Source organism: Malassezia globosa, assembly GCF_000181695.2.
Source record: "Malassezia globosa CBS 7966 chromosome Unknown mgl_sf_3.1, whole genome shotgun sequence".
In the NCBI taxonomy this organism is placed as follows: domain Eukaryota; kingdom Fungi; phylum Basidiomycota; class Malasseziomycetes; order Malasseziales; family Malasseziaceae; genus Malassezia; species Malassezia globosa.
The window spans coordinates 75,045-91,220 of record NW_001849871.1 but is presented as its reverse complement, the minus strand read 5'-3'; the positions used below and the strand labels follow the sequence as shown (position 1 = coordinate 91,220).

General features: G+C 50.4%; 9 protein-coding genes across 9 annotated transcripts; 8 read left to right on the top strand and 1 right to left on the bottom strand.

Annotated features, from left to right (window-relative positions):
- Nucleotides 1–1,507: 1,507 nt before the first annotated feature.
- Nucleotides 1,508–2,299, top strand: MGL_1351 (uncharacterized protein; the record flags this gene model as incomplete). The annotated part of the gene is made up of 1 exon (XM_001731116.1): nucleotides 1,508–2,299. The coding sequence occupies one exon, from the start codon at nucleotides 1,508–1,510 to the stop codon at nucleotides 2,297–2,299; it is 792 nt and encodes a 263-aa protein (XP_001731168.1).
- A 1,021-nt stretch (nucleotides 2,300–3,320) lies between these two features.
- On the top strand, nucleotides 3,321–4,301 carry MGL_1350 (uncharacterized protein; the record flags this gene model as incomplete). Its single annotated transcript, XM_001731115.1, has 1 exon — nucleotides 3,321–4,301. The coding sequence occupies one exon, from the start codon at nucleotides 3,321–3,323 to the stop codon at nucleotides 4,299–4,301; it is 981 nt and encodes a 326-aa protein (XP_001731167.1).
- A 307-nt stretch (nucleotides 4,302–4,608) lies between these two features.
- On the top strand, nucleotides 4,609–5,094 carry MGL_1349 (uncharacterized protein; the record flags this gene model as incomplete). Its single annotated transcript, XM_001731114.1, has 1 exon — nucleotides 4,609–5,094. The coding sequence occupies one exon, from the start codon at nucleotides 4,609–4,611 to the stop codon at nucleotides 5,092–5,094; it is 486 nt and encodes a 161-aa protein (XP_001731166.1).
- A 61-nt stretch (nucleotides 5,095–5,155) lies between these two features.
- Nucleotides 5,156–5,938, top strand: MGL_1348 (uncharacterized protein; the record flags this gene model as incomplete). Its single annotated transcript, XM_001731113.1, has 1 exon — nucleotides 5,156–5,938. One exon carries the CDS (start codon nucleotides 5,156–5,158, stop codon nucleotides 5,936–5,938), a length of 783 nt encoding a protein of 260 aa, XP_001731165.1.
- A 134-nt stretch (nucleotides 5,939–6,072) lies between these two features.
- MGL_1347 (uncharacterized protein) lies at nucleotides 6,073–9,405 on the bottom strand (the record flags this gene model as incomplete). Its single annotated transcript, XM_001731112.1, has 1 exon — nucleotides 6,073–9,405. One exon carries the CDS (start codon nucleotides 9,403–9,405, stop codon nucleotides 6,073–6,075), a length of 3,333 nt encoding a protein of 1,110 aa, XP_001731164.1.
- Nucleotides 9,406–9,841: 436 nt separating this feature from the next.
- On the top strand, nucleotides 9,842–11,533 carry MGL_1346 (uncharacterized protein; the record flags this gene model as incomplete). The annotated part of the gene is made up of 5 exons (XM_001731111.1): nucleotides 9,842–9,847; nucleotides 10,053–10,210; nucleotides 10,245–10,845; nucleotides 10,868–11,207; nucleotides 11,268–11,533. 5 exons carry the CDS (start codon nucleotides 9,842–9,844, stop codon nucleotides 11,531–11,533), a joined length of 1,371 nt encoding a protein of 456 aa, XP_001731163.1.
- A 227-nt stretch (nucleotides 11,534–11,760) lies between these two features.
- MGL_1345 (uncharacterized protein) lies at nucleotides 11,761–13,107 on the top strand (the record flags this gene model as incomplete). Its single annotated transcript, XM_001731110.1, has 1 exon — nucleotides 11,761–13,107. One exon carries the CDS (start codon nucleotides 11,761–11,763, stop codon nucleotides 13,105–13,107), a length of 1,347 nt encoding a protein of 448 aa, XP_001731162.1.
- A 238-nt stretch (nucleotides 13,108–13,345) lies between these two features.
- On the top strand, nucleotides 13,346–13,832 carry MGL_1344 (uncharacterized protein; the record flags this gene model as incomplete). Its single annotated transcript, XM_001731109.1, has 4 exons — nucleotides 13,346–13,383; nucleotides 13,428–13,516; nucleotides 13,613–13,749; nucleotides 13,788–13,832. 4 exons carry the CDS (start codon nucleotides 13,346–13,348, stop codon nucleotides 13,830–13,832), a joined length of 309 nt encoding a protein of 102 aa, XP_001731161.1.
- A 784-nt stretch (nucleotides 13,833–14,616) lies between these two features.
- Nucleotides 14,617–16,071, top strand: MGL_1343 (uncharacterized protein; the record flags this gene model as incomplete). The annotated part of the gene is made up of 1 exon (XM_001731108.1): nucleotides 14,617–16,071. The coding sequence occupies one exon, from the start codon at nucleotides 14,617–14,619 to the stop codon at nucleotides 16,069–16,071; it is 1,455 nt and encodes a 484-aa protein (XP_001731160.1).
- Between the last annotated feature and the right edge of the window lie 105 nt (nucleotides 16,072–16,176).

The following is a 16,176-nucleotide window of genomic DNA, read 5'->3' as shown; positions in this document are numbered from 1 at the left end:
GGTGATGAGCTTGTTGGAAGCACGATTTCAATTGTTGCAGATTATGGAGGTGATAGCCTGTTAATTTTGTGCGCTGGTGGCCAGGATCGTTGTGAATTGTGTATGTTTGAGCCCTTTCACCTACTTACATGCAGTTGCGACAGTCGTTCGCGCGTTTCCTAACCTCGGCGCCCTGGGAACAGGCACGCCTGCATTGCGCACGCGAGCCCCAATTGTACAAGTACAAGCATGGTTGACTGTGCACGGCCAGGTGCGCATTCTTGTTCGGACGCTCACGACGCTACTCTTGGGCACCTTGACATCGGACAACCAACACACACCACCACGAGACGAACCGCGATTTGTTTTGCACGTGCATGACACAATACGTACTGGCAAGCACGTCTGTACACGACTGATGGATGTACACGCAGCAGCAGAAGTGGCACGCAATGACCGTACGTACGCCGTTGACACGCATGGTACAGTGCGTCTATGGGATGCGGCTGCTAAGACGACGACGGTGCTAGCGTCTTTGGAAGCCGTGCAAGATGACAGATGGTGGAAATTAGCATCTTCTATGCCGCATATTCTCTACGCATCCTCATGCTATGATGTGCACGCAATCGATACGAGAGCGCCTGAGCCTAGCATGATCTTAAGCACGTCTTATTCGCCACAGGCCATGCGCCGAGCCAAAGTGACAAGCTTAGCAGTATCCCAGCTTCCAATGCCATCAACGTTACTGGCTGTTGCGACGACAGATGCCGTTCAGTACTATGACGTACGCTTCCCAACTGTTCCATGGAGCTCGTGGAATCATCAGCGTGGGTTCGACAGGACATTATCGCTGCATCGTGCAAATGTGGAGGGGGGCGAATATCTTGTCCTGTCTTCTCAGAAAAACCGTCTTCATACCGTGTACGGAGCGCAGGCAGATGACACGCACGCGCTCACATTCGACGCGCCTCACGTACTTCGAAGTGCTGTGCCGTACACACAAATAACAGCTGCATCTCCAACTCCCCCCGCGTTTGCGACTGGCCTCAACAGCTTTGGTGGATCAACTGATTCAAGTAAAACACTTTGGCAAGTGGAGCAAACGATGCGTGGGTCTCTTTGGATGCAGCTTGTCCAAGCATCGTCAGCCGCGTCTAACGACGAACCTATTCAAGTGGCTTGGGCGCATGGTTTATGCAAGCGAGCTGAAGATGCGAAGCAGACGTATGATCCTGGCCCGTTTGGGCGAATGGAAGTAACACAGATGGATTTCCGCGCAGTGTTCAAAGGTATGTATGGTAGATTGGGTATTCACATACCTCGCAAGTTGTTTTGCTGAGCTATCTAGGAATAAGTGAGCGCTCAATCGAGGAAGCCGAGACGCAACGCCAGCTCGCAGCTCTCGAGAGGGTGCCACGCGCATTGGTGGACAAGACACATACTTTGTACGTACTACACGAATGCTTATGCCAGACTCGATCGTTTATACCACACCTTTTCAGGCAAGCATGCGGCAGGCTCTTCACACATGCATATGGACTATATCCTACGTGCCAGACTGATAAGGGCTAACAAGGATCTGGCCGAACAACTGCAGCGTTTGTGGCAAGAACACCAGCTTAAGAATGCGTGCTTGGTTGGTATGCAGTTTGCACGAGAACCTTGTACAACCATGCCCCAGCTGGCTTCATGGTTGGGATCCAAATACTTGCACGTGCCAAGTGCGAATGACAACGAGCATGTGATAGAGGCTCAGGAGCAAGAAGCTTTAGATCTCTCTTTGTCGCTCGGCTATACAGCAGCCGCGCCAACACCTGACGCCGAGACAGCGCGTCATGGGAACGATGAGCACGCACGTCCAAAGAACGTAAACTGGTACTGGGATCAGCGGTCAGAACCACGGTGTCCAACGACATCACTGTCTGTGTATGACGCCAATAAATCGGTGTCTCTGACCGACGCAGCTCGTCTGCTTCTTAGTGAATGGCCGATTGGCACGTCCACTGACTCGTACACATACCGTCCCGCGTACCGTGGGCTAGACTTTGACGCAGGCGCTGCACTAAACTCAACCCCTGCCGGACGCTTTGTATCAGCATCGCAAATCGTGCGGCCTTCCATTGGTCGTTCAAATAAGCCCGGGAAACACACCAGGCAGAATGATGAGCCAACGAGCTCACCCATCTACTCATCAATGCAATCTTCGCAACCACCTTCTTCACAAGATGGTGTGGTTCAAACGCAGCTGGAGCCAGGGAGATATGCTCGGCGGCGTTCGATGGCAGCACAACCGCGCAAGAAAAGGCTTGGTGGATTCTAAGCACTCCGGCTATGGCTTGGAAGCCATGTTTTTCGTGATGCCATCGATGTACGTTTGTAGCATTTCATTCTCATTTTCGTAGTTTTTACAGTCACGCTGGACTGAGGCCAGACGTTCATGCAAGGCTGAAGCAAATGAATGTTAGTACCTGAAATGTATGTGTATGAGTGTGTGTGTGTGTGTGTAGCGAGGCTCGCCCAAACTGCAAACATACCTGTCATTCCACTTTGCAATGACAATACCTGACGCACGAGGCGCTCTTTTTCGGCCACAGTGCCTGCCGTAGGCTCGGCCGTTGATGTCCACGCAGCTTGATCACCCAAATCCTCTGTGGCAGCTGCTGGATTCGTCGAATCAAGGGACATGTTCATGGGAAAAAAGAGATGCGTGGAAAGAACCAGGACGTAGGTGGGAGAAGATGGCCTGCTTGATTCAATAGCGCTGGAGGGCTGTCAAGAACAATTCGCGCGTCAGATAATGATTACAATTTAAAAAAAAAAGAATCCACAATTCTAGCAGTCCTGGTGAGAAATGCGTCTTTCTCGGCAGGCGATGATGGCTGCGTCAGTAGCAAGAGCTTCGGGCGCGCCTACGAGCCGACCACTCGATCCGATGACCGATATCACTCGTTTGAACACGCGTACCGTGCGAATCCTAGGACAAAATCCGAGCACTTTCACGCTCAACGGTAAGTTGGTCATGTACAAAAGCATTTATTCGTGCTCATACCTTACGGACCAGGTACCAACACCTATTTGATTATGCCACCATGCGATTGGAACTTTGATGATCGAAATACGCTCCTACCTGCCATTTTGGTAGACACAGGTGATGCCAAAGAAGAGTATGCGCCCATATTGGAGTGCGTCCTGCGAGGCCACCTGTGCGTGAGTGACGAAGCATTGCCTGTACGCATAGCTATCACTGATATGTACGTTGTGACTGTCTTTCAATTTACATTTCTAGCGTTTTAACACACTGGCATCATGATCATGTGGGCGGGGTGCCGTTTGTTCTCCGAATGCTGCACAAGCTGCGGCGTGAAGCAGCGCCTGAAATCCATGTACCAGTTCCTCGAGTGCGCAAAGTCCCCGATCCCGTCACGGATACGAGCTTCTCGCAAAGAGCGTCACATGTACCACCAGATGCGTACGCACATGCACCAAGCGCGGATGGACTTCCGCAGCTCATGTGGCCTCTGGAGGATCAGGATCAGATCCGAGTATGTGACCCAGAAGACCCAGAACTTGCATCGACACTCCGCGTCGTGTACGCGCCAGGGCATGCCGCTGATCATGCCATGCTCTGGCTGGAGGAGGACCGAATACTGCTAACGGGTGACAATGTATTGGGTCGAGGCTCAACGGTATTTGAAGACCTCATTCAGTACATGTACAGCCTGCAGCGCGGACTTTCTCTCCTCGATGCCAGCAAGGCGACACCGCTCGGTGTGACCGGGACACCCATGTCGGGTATGTCTCAGGAGAATGTCTTGTTTCCCGGACACGGTCCCGTCATTCCCAAGGGTAAAGAAGCTCTACGCCGATATCTTCGGCACCGAGTAGAGCGTGAGGAGCAGCTCATTGCATTGTTCCTTTGCCAGCCTGGTGACAAGGGCCAAGTGACGAATGCTACCGCGTACCCGCTCCGCTTCATTAATCAAGCCTGTGCGACTGTGCGAACTAGGCAATACACATGGACACTACGTCAGTTCGTAAGCACGCTGTATGAAAATTACTCGCTGAGAGCATATCCTGCTATTGCGCGTGTACTACTATTGCACTTGCAAAAACTAAGCATGCGCGTCAGCGATCTGGACAAGCCGCCATATGCTTTGACTGAGCCTATAAACTCGACACCTCGAGCGATGCATGCCCCTCTTGTACAGTGCATGGTCCGCCCTTCATATCAATATACGGCACGTCCATGTCCTGACTTGCCGCGAAATGACCAAGAGTGGCGCGAAGCACTCGACTTGCCATGGCAGCTCGTCGCCTTATAGCATCGTCAAGAAACTCGTCGGACCCGCACGGTAGTTTGAAGCAGGACACGTGGAGAAGAGCAAATTCGTGGTGCCTAGGGTCCCAGCGCTCGTTGGTCCTGGCAGCCTAGCAATCAACACACGTACACGTCAAACCCGTGTGCGAGAGTGCGTTTGGATGAAGGGTTTTAATCACGTGATTTACAATGGGGCGGTTCTTGACCCCGCGGCCTAGCAGGACCCTTGTCGGGATGTGAATGCATTGAAAAGGTCGGGAAGCCGGCCCCATGGGGGTGGATCTCTCATACCAACACTGAAACGATCCAGCATGAGCATTCAGAAGATTGAGGGACGCATGATCATTGACTCGCGTGGTAACCCCACGGTCGAAGTCGACCTTGTGACGGACAAGGGTCTGTTCCGTGCATCTGTGCCGTCAGGTGCCTCGACGGGTATCCACGAGGCTGTCGAGCTGCGAGACAAGGACTCAAAGAGCTGGGTCGGCAAGGGTGTGAACCAGGCTGTGAAGAATGTGAACGATGTGATTGCCCCTGAGCTGATCAAGTCGGGCATCTCAGTGACGTCGCAGAAAGAAGTGGACGACTTCCTCATCAAGCTGGACGGCACTCCCAACAAGGGCAAGCTCGGTGCGAATGCCATCCTAGGTGTGTCGATCGCCGTTGCCAAGGCTGGCGCTGGTGAGAAGGGCATGCCCCTGTACAAGTACCTTTCGAGCCTGGCGAACACGGGCTCGCCACACATCNTGCCAGCCCCTGCTATGAACGTCATCAACGGTGGGCTCGCACGCAGGTAACCCGCTTGCCTTCCAGGAGTTCATGATTGTGCCAACGGGTGCGAAGACTTTCACAGAGTCGATGCAGATCGGCACAGAAGTCTACCACACGCTGAAGAAGGTTATCAAGTCGAAGTACGGCATTGACGCGACGAACGTTGGTGACGAGGGCGGTTTCGCACCGAACCTGCACTCGGCTGATGAGGCGCTGGACTTGTTGATGGATGCGATCAAGATGGCCGGCTACGAGGGCCGCGTCAACATTTCGCTTGATGTGGCCAGCTCGGAGTTCTACAAGGATGGCAAGTACGACCTTGACTTCAAGAACCCGAACTCGGACCCAAGCAAATGGATTTCTGGTGCCGAGCTCGCTAAGATCTACAAGGGTTACATTGAGAAGTACCCCATCACGTCGATTGAAGATCCCTTCGACCAAGACGACTGGGAGGCCTGGACGATCTTGCGCGAGTCGGCCGGCGTCACGATCATCGGTGATGACTTGACCGTTACGAACCCGCTGCGTATCAAGACGGCCATCGAGAAGAAGGCTTGCAACGGTCTTCTGCTCAAGATCAACCAGATCGGCACGATCACCGAATCGATCCAGGCTGCTCAGCTCGCTCAGTCGGACAACTGGGCTGTCATGGTGTCGCACCGCTCGGGTGAGACAGAAGACACGACCATTGCCGACCTTGCTGTCGCTCTCAACTCTGGTATCATCAAGACCGGTGCGCCTGCGCGCACGGAGCGTGTGTGCAAGTACAACGCACTCCTTCGCATTGAGCACATCGAGAAGGATGCTACGTACGCCGGTATCGACGGTTTTGTCCGCGGTAATGAGGCTCCAAAGGTTATCCGCAAGTAAAGTCATACCAATTTTCGCTATAGTACATAAATCGTACGGCTGGCAACCAAGCCAGGATTGCGGTCTCGCATTGGTGTGCATTCTATGTTGTAGTCTGAGCCGGACAATATTTTCTCTCGCTATGTAGTTTCCAGCTACATGTTCGCATGCACATCAACAGGTGCTGACGAACTGTACAAAGAATCATCCACTGGGTCATGGGGTTCTTGCTGATACACGTCCCATGGCAGCACGGGCTTTGCCTCTGCGCTTGGGGTGAGACTTTTCTTGAACGCATGTACATCTCGCACTTCTTCCGGTGTTAACACGTCTTGTGGTGCCGATGCCAGATCCGACGCAAGGTTGAGCGCTTGCTTAGGATGCGCCTTAGCTGATCGATCGATTTCTTCACACAGTGCCGATTCAGACAGGCTCGGCGGGAGTTCACCCGAGGCACAAGCCTCTTTGACGAACGCCTGAAGGCTTTCCACGCTTGTCATCTGCACGGCAAGGGCATCGCGTGCTTCCGGCGGAATGCTTACACCGTGAGAGTCAAGTACATGGAGGAATGCATCAAGAGCTTCCTTGCTCAAAGGTGTAGTAGATTGTGCTGTATTCGCTTCGTCACCTGGTAGCGCTTGAAGATGAGTGACGGTCTTGGCACGCCGAGGGCTACTAGGATGGATATAATGCTCCATGAGAGCAATAACGTCATTCTTAGTCAAATGCTCAAGCACTTGGGCATCCCGTTGCCGATTCATGAAGTCGTAGTAACCTGAGTGGATACTTTGCCAGTAGCGGTTCGTCTCCTCAGCCAAATTCTTCACAGATTCGAGCCGCTTGTGAATCAAGGAATTGCGATGAGCAAGGAACTCATCCGTGCTCATCTCATGCAACTGATGTAAGAGCTGGTCAAAAAAGGCGTCAATACGCGACTCCAAATAGTCTGAATCTCGCTCCGATTGCACGATTACTCGAAAACCCATCTGACCAATGGACGTGCGAACACCACTGAATACAAGATAGCCTAACTGCTCCTTCGTACGCAACTGATCGAAGCATGGCTCACTTGCAATCTGAGCGAGCAGAGCGAGCGTTGCACGTAGCCTCACCTCACTCGGGTCACCAACTTGGCAGTAGTACTCGAGCGAAGAGTTCACATTGCTCTTGTTCGCCACAGGCACTCGCCAAGACACGCGCGAGCCGGGCGAGAGCACAAGAGACCGTGGTGGAGTTGTGTGATGCGTATCGAGTGCTTCATATTGCAGGTGACGCTGGGCTGTTTCCAGCAGACGACGAGCATCGTCCCTTGTTAGATTTCCATGAACAAGCATCTCCACATGCATCTGCTGGAACAGCTCAGAAATGTACTTCTGAACGTCTTGCGCTGTAACGTCGTTCACAACCCGTAGCTTTTCATGCTGCGTCCACATTCGCTCCGTCACCAAGTAGGTTGAGTAGTATGCAGCATGCTGGAACGGCTCTTCCAAATCAAAGTTTTCGTAGTTCCGTCGCACTTGGTCATGAACGATTGCGAAGCGCTTCTCGTCAACCTGGAGTTTTGTTAAGGTGTTCAACACAGACTCCAAAAGGTGCGCAAGTTTGTCATTGTAGCCACCAACGACAATGTCGACGCCGTCCAGGTGACTGTCAACGTCGTAATGCAAGCCCGCGACGTCCGCATCGTACGAGTACTCACAAAGCGCATCCTTCGTTAGCTCAACAAGCAAACGCGAAAGGACGGCATGCCGTGGCGAAGCATTGACATATGGCGTACGCAAGAGCATCGCGACGTTGGCTTTGGGCAGAAAAAAGCGATCATCTTGTTTGTGCCAAAGTCTAGCCTTAGGCGTGTGCTCTAAGAGTTGAGGGCGGTTGGATGGTGGGATATCACCGTTCGGTTCTCTAAGCACTTCGAGATTATGAGGGATAAATTCATTCTCACGCGGCATTGAAAGACCCTGCAATGTCTCACAAGAATTGAGCATCTCTGGCACAAAAGGTTTAATCGTGTACTCAGTGCCATACCATGTCTCTGATTTGTCCAATGAAACACCAGCTGGTGGCTCACGACCTGCGAGCATCAAACGACAGCGGTCAGGGCGCAAGTATTCAAGCGTGGAGCTGATTAATGGTGCGTCAAACTCGCGCAGCACGTAGGGCCCCGAAAGCAGCCATTCGGGCGGCAAACTGTGTTGCATTTGAGACGCTAGTGTCGAGCTGTACATAGCAGGCGATGATTTTTCCTTGAAGATGAAACGAAGCTCACTCAGCCGCTGAACTTCCTCGTACAGCCATTGCTCAATCGGCTTGGCGCGGAGCATATCAATGTACTGAAAGACTGCGGCAACAACATCTCCATAATGCTCGTACCCTTCATGCGTAAGATCAATATTGATTTTGAACAACTCGAAGCCCTTAGCGTGAATCGCAGAGCCTGCACTGAGCAAGTTTGCCCATCCACGCTGCTTAAGACACGAAAAAAGCGAGCCATGGCCCTCGTGACCGATCAAGTGAGAGAGTAGTTGTCCTGGCTTGGAACGATATAGATCAGCTTGTTCGGGAAATGGGAATGTAATATCTAACAAACGGACATCCTTGATAGTGCGGAAAAGCACCTGAGTACCGAGCTCCCTGTCGCTCAGTGGCGAACCAGGAAATGAAGGCACATCGCACTGTTTGTTCGGCACGTTCGAGAACTTCTCGGCGACCCATTCAGTGAGTTTGGCCGTAGATTCCCGACCCAGTACAACGAGCTTCATCATATTTGCGCTGTAATACCTTTCATGAAACTTGAGGAGCTCATCACGAATGTCAAGTCCCATCTCGCGCGGCTTTTCCCACAACGTGGCGAGATTGCCTGTCCCAAACTTTGAGTAGGGGTGTGAAGGATTTGACAAAGTTTTGTCCAGCTGAAAAGAACGCCAAAGATCTGATTGCAAATTTTTTTTGTGTTCTGAATCGACAGCGCGGATTTCACGTTCTGAGCAACTAGGATCAAACAGTGGCTCTAAGAAAAACTGCGCGAAGCGATCAAGCGCGCCTTCGAAGTGTGCATAACCGACGTCGAAAAAGTAATTCGTATTCTCAAGTGACGTAAAAGCATTCGAACTGCCACTGTGGTTCGACAGATACTCGCTGTATTCATTTTCTCGAGGGTATTTTTTGGTGCCCATAAATAACAAGTGCTCGCAGAAATGCGCCATGCCATAAAGACCTTCTGGATCACTCAGGTGACCCACGCGCACATCCATCGCAGCGCTTGCTTTGTCTGCTTCTGGATCGTGGATTAAAAGTGCTTCAAGGCCATTTTCAAGACGAATCAGCTTATATTCGCGCTTGTCAATCAGAGGTTTCTCCATTGACCCCTCGAATGCTTCATATGTAATTTGCTTGCCCCCATCGAGTTTAATGTGGTGTTTCACAAATCCTGATGTGCCTGTGTTACTGCTGCGCGCCAACCCGGCACCTGGTGGCGATGAAGTCATAGTAGAAAACATGCGAATCTCACCGGCCATACAAAACAGCTTACGAGCTTGGGGCGATGGTGAGCGAGGGCAACGTGAAAGAACAGACGCACGTGTGCGAATCAGACCCTGACCTTTAGTTCTTGCTACTTGCACTGCTCTTGGCTGAACAAGCCTTCGGACCAGCATAGATCCTGGGAAGAAGTCGAGTTGCCACAATGCCTGGACGCTTCTTTGTCACATTGTTGTCGGTCGCGCGCACGAACATAAAGAACAGTGGAGAAGATCTTTAGTCAGCGATGGTGTCGTATTTGCGTTAACTCTCAATACTCAAGGCTGGGAGGGAAATCTAAAAAGGCTCGGACGTAAATTTAAGACGAGTGTCGAAGTGGACGCTTCACTCGGTATTGGTTGTGTGGCGTATAACTTGCTGCCTTCATTAAATCCGCGTCACAACATGCGGGTATGGTATATACTGTTAGCTGGTTATACTGATGCAAGTGACAGATAGCACTGGAATGATGCACGCACGGTGAACTGGATAGACTCTATGAGTGAAATTTTGACGAACGAGACCACTAACCTCGCAACGTGTGGATTTGGTATTGCTGTGTGGAGACGTTCAGGTGAGCCCTTCGTTGCTAGACTCTCTTGCTGCTAACAAACAGGCGATTCGGAATGAAGCAGATCTAGACAGCCTCTCGGTACCGAACAAATACAAGAAACTGGGCGATTTTCACAAGTACTATGCTGGCGAAAAGAAGGCTCCGATACTAACGCTCGTGATTGGTGGTAATCATGAAGCAAGCAACTTCATGTGGGAACTGTACGCGCGTATCTTCGCTGAACTAATGGACTAGCTATTATGGTGGATGGCTTGCACCGAATATTTACTACTTAGGGGCGGCTGGCTGTGTAGAAGTAGCAGGACTTACTATCGCGGCTTGCTCTGGCATATACAATGCGCGCCATTATAAATGTGGGCGGTTCGAACGACAGCCATACTCTCGAGATGATGTGCGCAGCGTATACCATGTGCGGCAGTTCGATGTGACAAAGCTTGGGCTTTTGAGACATCCTGATATTTTCTTGTCGCACGACTGGCCGAACGGAGTTGAGCAATATGGAGATGTGCCAAATTTATTACGAAGGAAACCGTTTTTTCGAGACGAGGTTCTATCATTTAGTTTGGGCTCACCACCGTTGCAGGCTTTGCTGCGTGACTTGAAACCAAGATTCTGGTTCTCAGCGCATTTACATGTGCGATTTGCAGCCACAGTGACGCATGGTGTTCCGCCATGTGGTTTGGTCAGTTTTCAGAACACAAATCCCGAAGCATTACCGCTCGATGACGATGATGATGAGTTCGGTGAGAACGATACGTCTGAGAATCCGCCGCATGGATGCACTACCGAGTTCCTGGCACTTGGTAAATGCGGTGTGAAGAACGAATACTTGCATGTATGTGAAAATGTAATGATAGCTCACGTGGCTGCAGTTCATCGACATTTCCGCACCAGAGGACCATATGCATCAAACAGAAAAAGACGGTGAGCGCCCAGAGATCTCGTTACGCTTTCACAGGGATTGGCTCTCCATCACACGCGCAACACACAAGTATTTCTCGTTACAGCGACATGATTCGTGTCTCCAGTCACTTCAACACGAGAAATTGCGCGCCAATGTCCAGAAAGAACGCGCTGAAGTGGACTACATGGTGCAGGCGAAAGGATCTGATTGTTTGGATGTTAGGAAAGTTCAGTCTTTTACGCGCACAGCGCCAACGCAAGGCGAGCTTCAAGTGTGGAGTGAAAACAGATGCCGTACGTATACCGTATCATGAATTCTATGGCGATAATAAAGTACTCACGCTTCTTCGACAGCCTATATATTCAACAATCCTCAGACTGAGGCTTTTTGCGAACTCGTGCAGATACCCAATCTCATTAATACTCAACACCTTAGCACCCAATCTCTACATCGCTCAAGAAATATATCGGCTCAGTCTCTAGAGCCAAATACATCAACGGCCACAAATGCGACAGATGTTGCAACAGAAATCGCCCAAATTCGAGCGGCTGCTCTCGACCGCAAACGTAAAAGAAAGCCTGCATCTGTTCATGCCATTCCTGGAACAGACACCCAGTAAGGCGCAGGCACAAGACACCGAGGTTTCTGGTATCATAGACGTTTTGTAAGCAAACACGTGGTTTGTTAGTCGCAGGAATTTGTGTGTGTGTGCGTGCAGAGCTCTGCATGTCTCCGAACACGTTGGCTGACACATCAAGAACGAAAATTCATTTGTCACGCTGAATCTCTTGCTGAGTCGTGGAACTGGCAGGACACGAAGTAGAACTAAGGAATTGACTCCCATACATGGTATCAGATTCAGTTGAAAAGCCCACTAGCGAGACAAGACCTCGCTATGCACCACGTAAGGCCAAGTCATACGATACCGATAAACTGCACCAGTACGTGGTGCCGGATCTGTCAATGCAGGACCTGTTATCTGCCATTCCCACGCAATGCTTCCGCCGCTCAACGCTGCACTCGTCTATGTATGTGATGATAGACTTTGCACAAGCTGCAGTGTTGTTCTATGCGGCATCTTGGATCGACCCTTTGACGCAAGACATGCACTGGTCCTTCCTATCCATGTCAGAAGAATCTACCCGCTCTGCACTGCGATTTATTCTCTGGGGGTTGTATTCATTTTGCCAAGGCCTTGTGTTCACGGGCATCTGGGTTTTGGCACACGAGTGCGGACACCAGGCATTCAGTCCCAGCAAGTTTATAAACAACACCGTGGGCTGGTTCCTTCACTCAGCCCTCCTAGTGCCCTACCACTCTTGGCGCATTTCGCATGCGCGTCACCATGCGGCGACGGGCCACATGACGCGCGACGAGGTATTTGTGCCGTCGACCCGGGAGGAACGTGGGTTGCTTCCTCTGCGTCCAGTTGATGACGACAGCCCTGTAGTGACGGACAAGACGACATGGAGTGAATGGCTCGCTGAACTACTTGAAGATGCGCCTTTGTTCAATTTGCTGGAACTAATTATCCAACAGCTGTTCGGTTGGCAATTGTATTTGCTGTTCAATGTATCTGGCCAAAAGCATTATCCTAGGTATACGAATCATTTTATGCCTAATTCGGTTATATTTGATAAACGCCACCGCAACCAAATCATCATGTCAAACGTGGGGATTCTGCTGACTCTGACGGTGTTGTGGACGTGGGCGCGGCACGCTTCCAACGGCTGGTTTGATGTGATGCGATACTATGGGATACCATACGTGTGGACAAATCACTGGCTTGTCATGATTACGTACCTGCAACACACAGATGTCAAGCTCCCTCACTACCATGCTTCTATGTGGACGTTCCCACGAGGAGCTCTTTGCACGATTGATCGTGAATGGCTCGGATTCGTCGGACCTTGGTTTTTCCATGGCATTGCTGAAACGCATGTGCTTCACCATGTTAGCAGCAGGATTCCTCACTACAATGCTTGGGAAGCTACTGAGGCACTGAAATCACGTATTGGCCCGCATTACATGAAGTCTACAGAAAATGTGTTCGTCTCGCTCTGGAAAACAATTCGCAGCTGTCGCTATGTGGAGAACGAGCCTGTTACCTTTTATCGTAATGCAGATGGTGTTCCTGGAAGTGTAGCAGTACTGTCGGCTGGTACCGATTCTGGTGTTGCTCTTTCTGATTGAAATGTCCCCATCTCGAGTAAAGGTCTTGTCATATAACCATTTAGTTCTTTTTTATTTTTCTTCGCATCTTTGTTTCAATCTTATGCATTGGTATGATATGCGCTCATGCCTTGGCTACCTACGGTTTCCTGGTTTTTGTCAAAGACGTCGGATGAGAGTTTTTAGACTTGGTCTGTTGTACCGTTAATATCAATAATTGGTCCTCCACATTCGACTTTGCGGATCCACCGCCATTATCATGGTAAGCGGAATGACGCCTTCAACGACACCGACGCAGTACGTGCGAAACAGCGTTTGCCACTTACTGACACAGTGACCAGACCACCAAGAGAAGACCCTTTTACTCCCGAAGAACTCTCAAAATACGATGGTACCGTTGACAGCAAGCCGGTGTATGTTGCGGTGAAAGGTTCGTGTGTTACACCGGACTCACAAATAGGCACAATCTTTGACGTTACCCCAAGGAAAGAGATGTATTGTATGTGCTTAGCTGCTCACAATAAAGCACCAGGTAAAGGCTATTCTATTTTTGCGGGAAAAGATGCCTCGCGCGCTCTTGGAATGTCAAGCTTAAAGCCCGAGCATGCCGTGTCCGACTACACGACTCTGACACCACAACAAATGAAAGTGCTTGATGACTGGGTACGTACAGCGAGTATGACTTACACCGCACCTGGCAGTTTGAATATTACAAAAAGGTACAAAGCTGGAAATGCGGGGAGTAGCAACTAACGAAGCAGCGATATAACATCGTCGGAAAGGTTGTAAGAAATTGAGTTCGTGCACGCATCACCCCGATCAATTTTCTGTGCTTTTCATTCATCGATCATGACGTCTCGAGGTGCCTGGTCCTGTTGTCGACTTTTACCGTGAGCTCGACAGAACGTACGTTAGTGCCCCAGGATATAGAAATGTAAACTTTCCGCCGCTTTTTAGGGGTGGCGGTGTGTGCTCATATCCAACGGGGAGATTACATCGTGTGCAGTGAAACACATACTGCCGCTCGACGCGTCCATCGGGCCTAGTGGTGTGTAAGAATGAGCGGAACAAATCATAAGGGCAATACTAACCGGAGTATGATTTGTCCTGGGCCTTGGGATGCATGAATTTTGTATATATGTGCGTGCTTCCGCCGTCCCTCTGTATCTTCAGGTGAGTCAAGGCATCGAAGAACGTATGCTTGATCCATAGGACGTCGAGGCACTTGATGCAAAGGAGTGTGACACACTAGCACGAACTCGCCACATATACAGTAGTATACATACATTGATGGCACATTCGTATCCTCTTGCGGTCTCCTTGTGGATCTTCGGTCTTGAAAAGACATGTCACCTTAACGTGCCTCTATTAGGGTCTTTGATATGGTTCATTTCTTACGCCGCCCAAAAAAACGGCGCATTTTCACGATCAGTTAACGAGGGCTTACACGAACGACCGGCTATATAACGTAATTTATGGCTCCCTTGACACCCAATTTTCACCTTCATTTTGCGTCTCCACCGCCTTTAAATGGGACTGGAGCATTCCAAACTTCGGCATTCAGGGTCGAGCTCAGCAGCTGAGCGTGAAGGCCACTCTACCACGAGTAACGAGCAACCTAATCAGCAAACGAACCACCAAAATGGAGTGACCGAAAATTCAGCTTCTACGAACAACCCACCTGATGATGGATTTAGAGCAGAGGAGCCAGCCGCATCCAAATCACTTCATGAACATCGAGAACTCGTTCAAAAATTACGCGCACAGTCCGGCTCAAATGCCACATCTGCAGCCGATAAAGTGCGCGAGGAAATGCAACAAGCTGGGATTCATGACCAGCGAATCGACCCAGTTGATGAAACACAAACATTAGCCGTCGATCGTGAACCTGTCACATCAGACAACGAAAGCACTGTGTCGAGCCCTACGGAGTCCGAGTCAGAGACAGAATCTTCATCTGAGCTTGATATATCTGTTCCTTCGAAGCGTGAGTACGCAGACGATGACGAAGATCTAGGTACCACAGGAGAGGCGCCGAAAACCAAAAACGAACTAGACGACGACTTTCCTGTCCCCAGTATTTCACATGTCAATCAGGATGATTTGCACAGATTAGAGCGTATTGGAACCATTCATTCTGTTGTTGACAACGTTGTGCTTATTGAACAGACATGGGAAGCTGAGTCGGAGCTGAAGCCCCGTGAGTACGATGTGCTCGATTCGGAAAGTCTTTTGTGTTTCGAAAATGGCCAAGTGTTGGGTCTTGTCTATGAGACATTCGGGTCCGTTCAAAAACCCATGTATACTGTTCGCTTTCGTTCGGCGGAGGATATCGATTCTACAACTATCCAGATTGGACGTGCCGTGTACTTTTTACCGTCGAGCAGCACCTTCGTTCTAGCTCGCTCCATACGCACAAAGGGTAGTGATGCTAGCAACATGTGGGACGAGGAAGTAGCAGAAGATGAAGTTGAATACAGTGACGATGAAGAAGAACTCTCAGCCAAGAGGCAAGCAAAGAAAGCCAAAACGTGTCGTATCCAGCAACAGCCAGCAGTCTCGAGCACTTACCATGATCTAGACCCTGCCACCGCATCTTTAGGTCCGCTTGGAAACCAATACGTATCATCTGGTGCACCTGTTGCACCCGGTGGACGTCGAAGACGAAGCTCTCGCGCACGCAATGACATAAATACGCATGTCTGGTCAGGCGCGCGTACACCGTTTCCTCATGGCGACTATTCGAACGAGCGAGGTGGAGTCTCTATACCACATATCAATCCTCGTTTTGCCGATCAATGGATACGACAAGGATCGACGCCGCCCATGCCATATCCTCCCATGCCCGTTCCACCTGTCTTCCCAATGTCAGTTACATATTCACCACACCATCCAAGTATGGTTCAAGACGTGCACAATTTCATCCACGAAGCGTACAATCCACATGCGCCAGGCACTGGTTATGAATCCCCTCATGGTCAATAGTTTGCTAATTCCTCCGCTACAAGAGTCCGATGTCTAATCATCTGGCCGATCAATTGCTCACCATAGACCGACTAGGTCCTTTGCTATACTGCCCACATACTATAC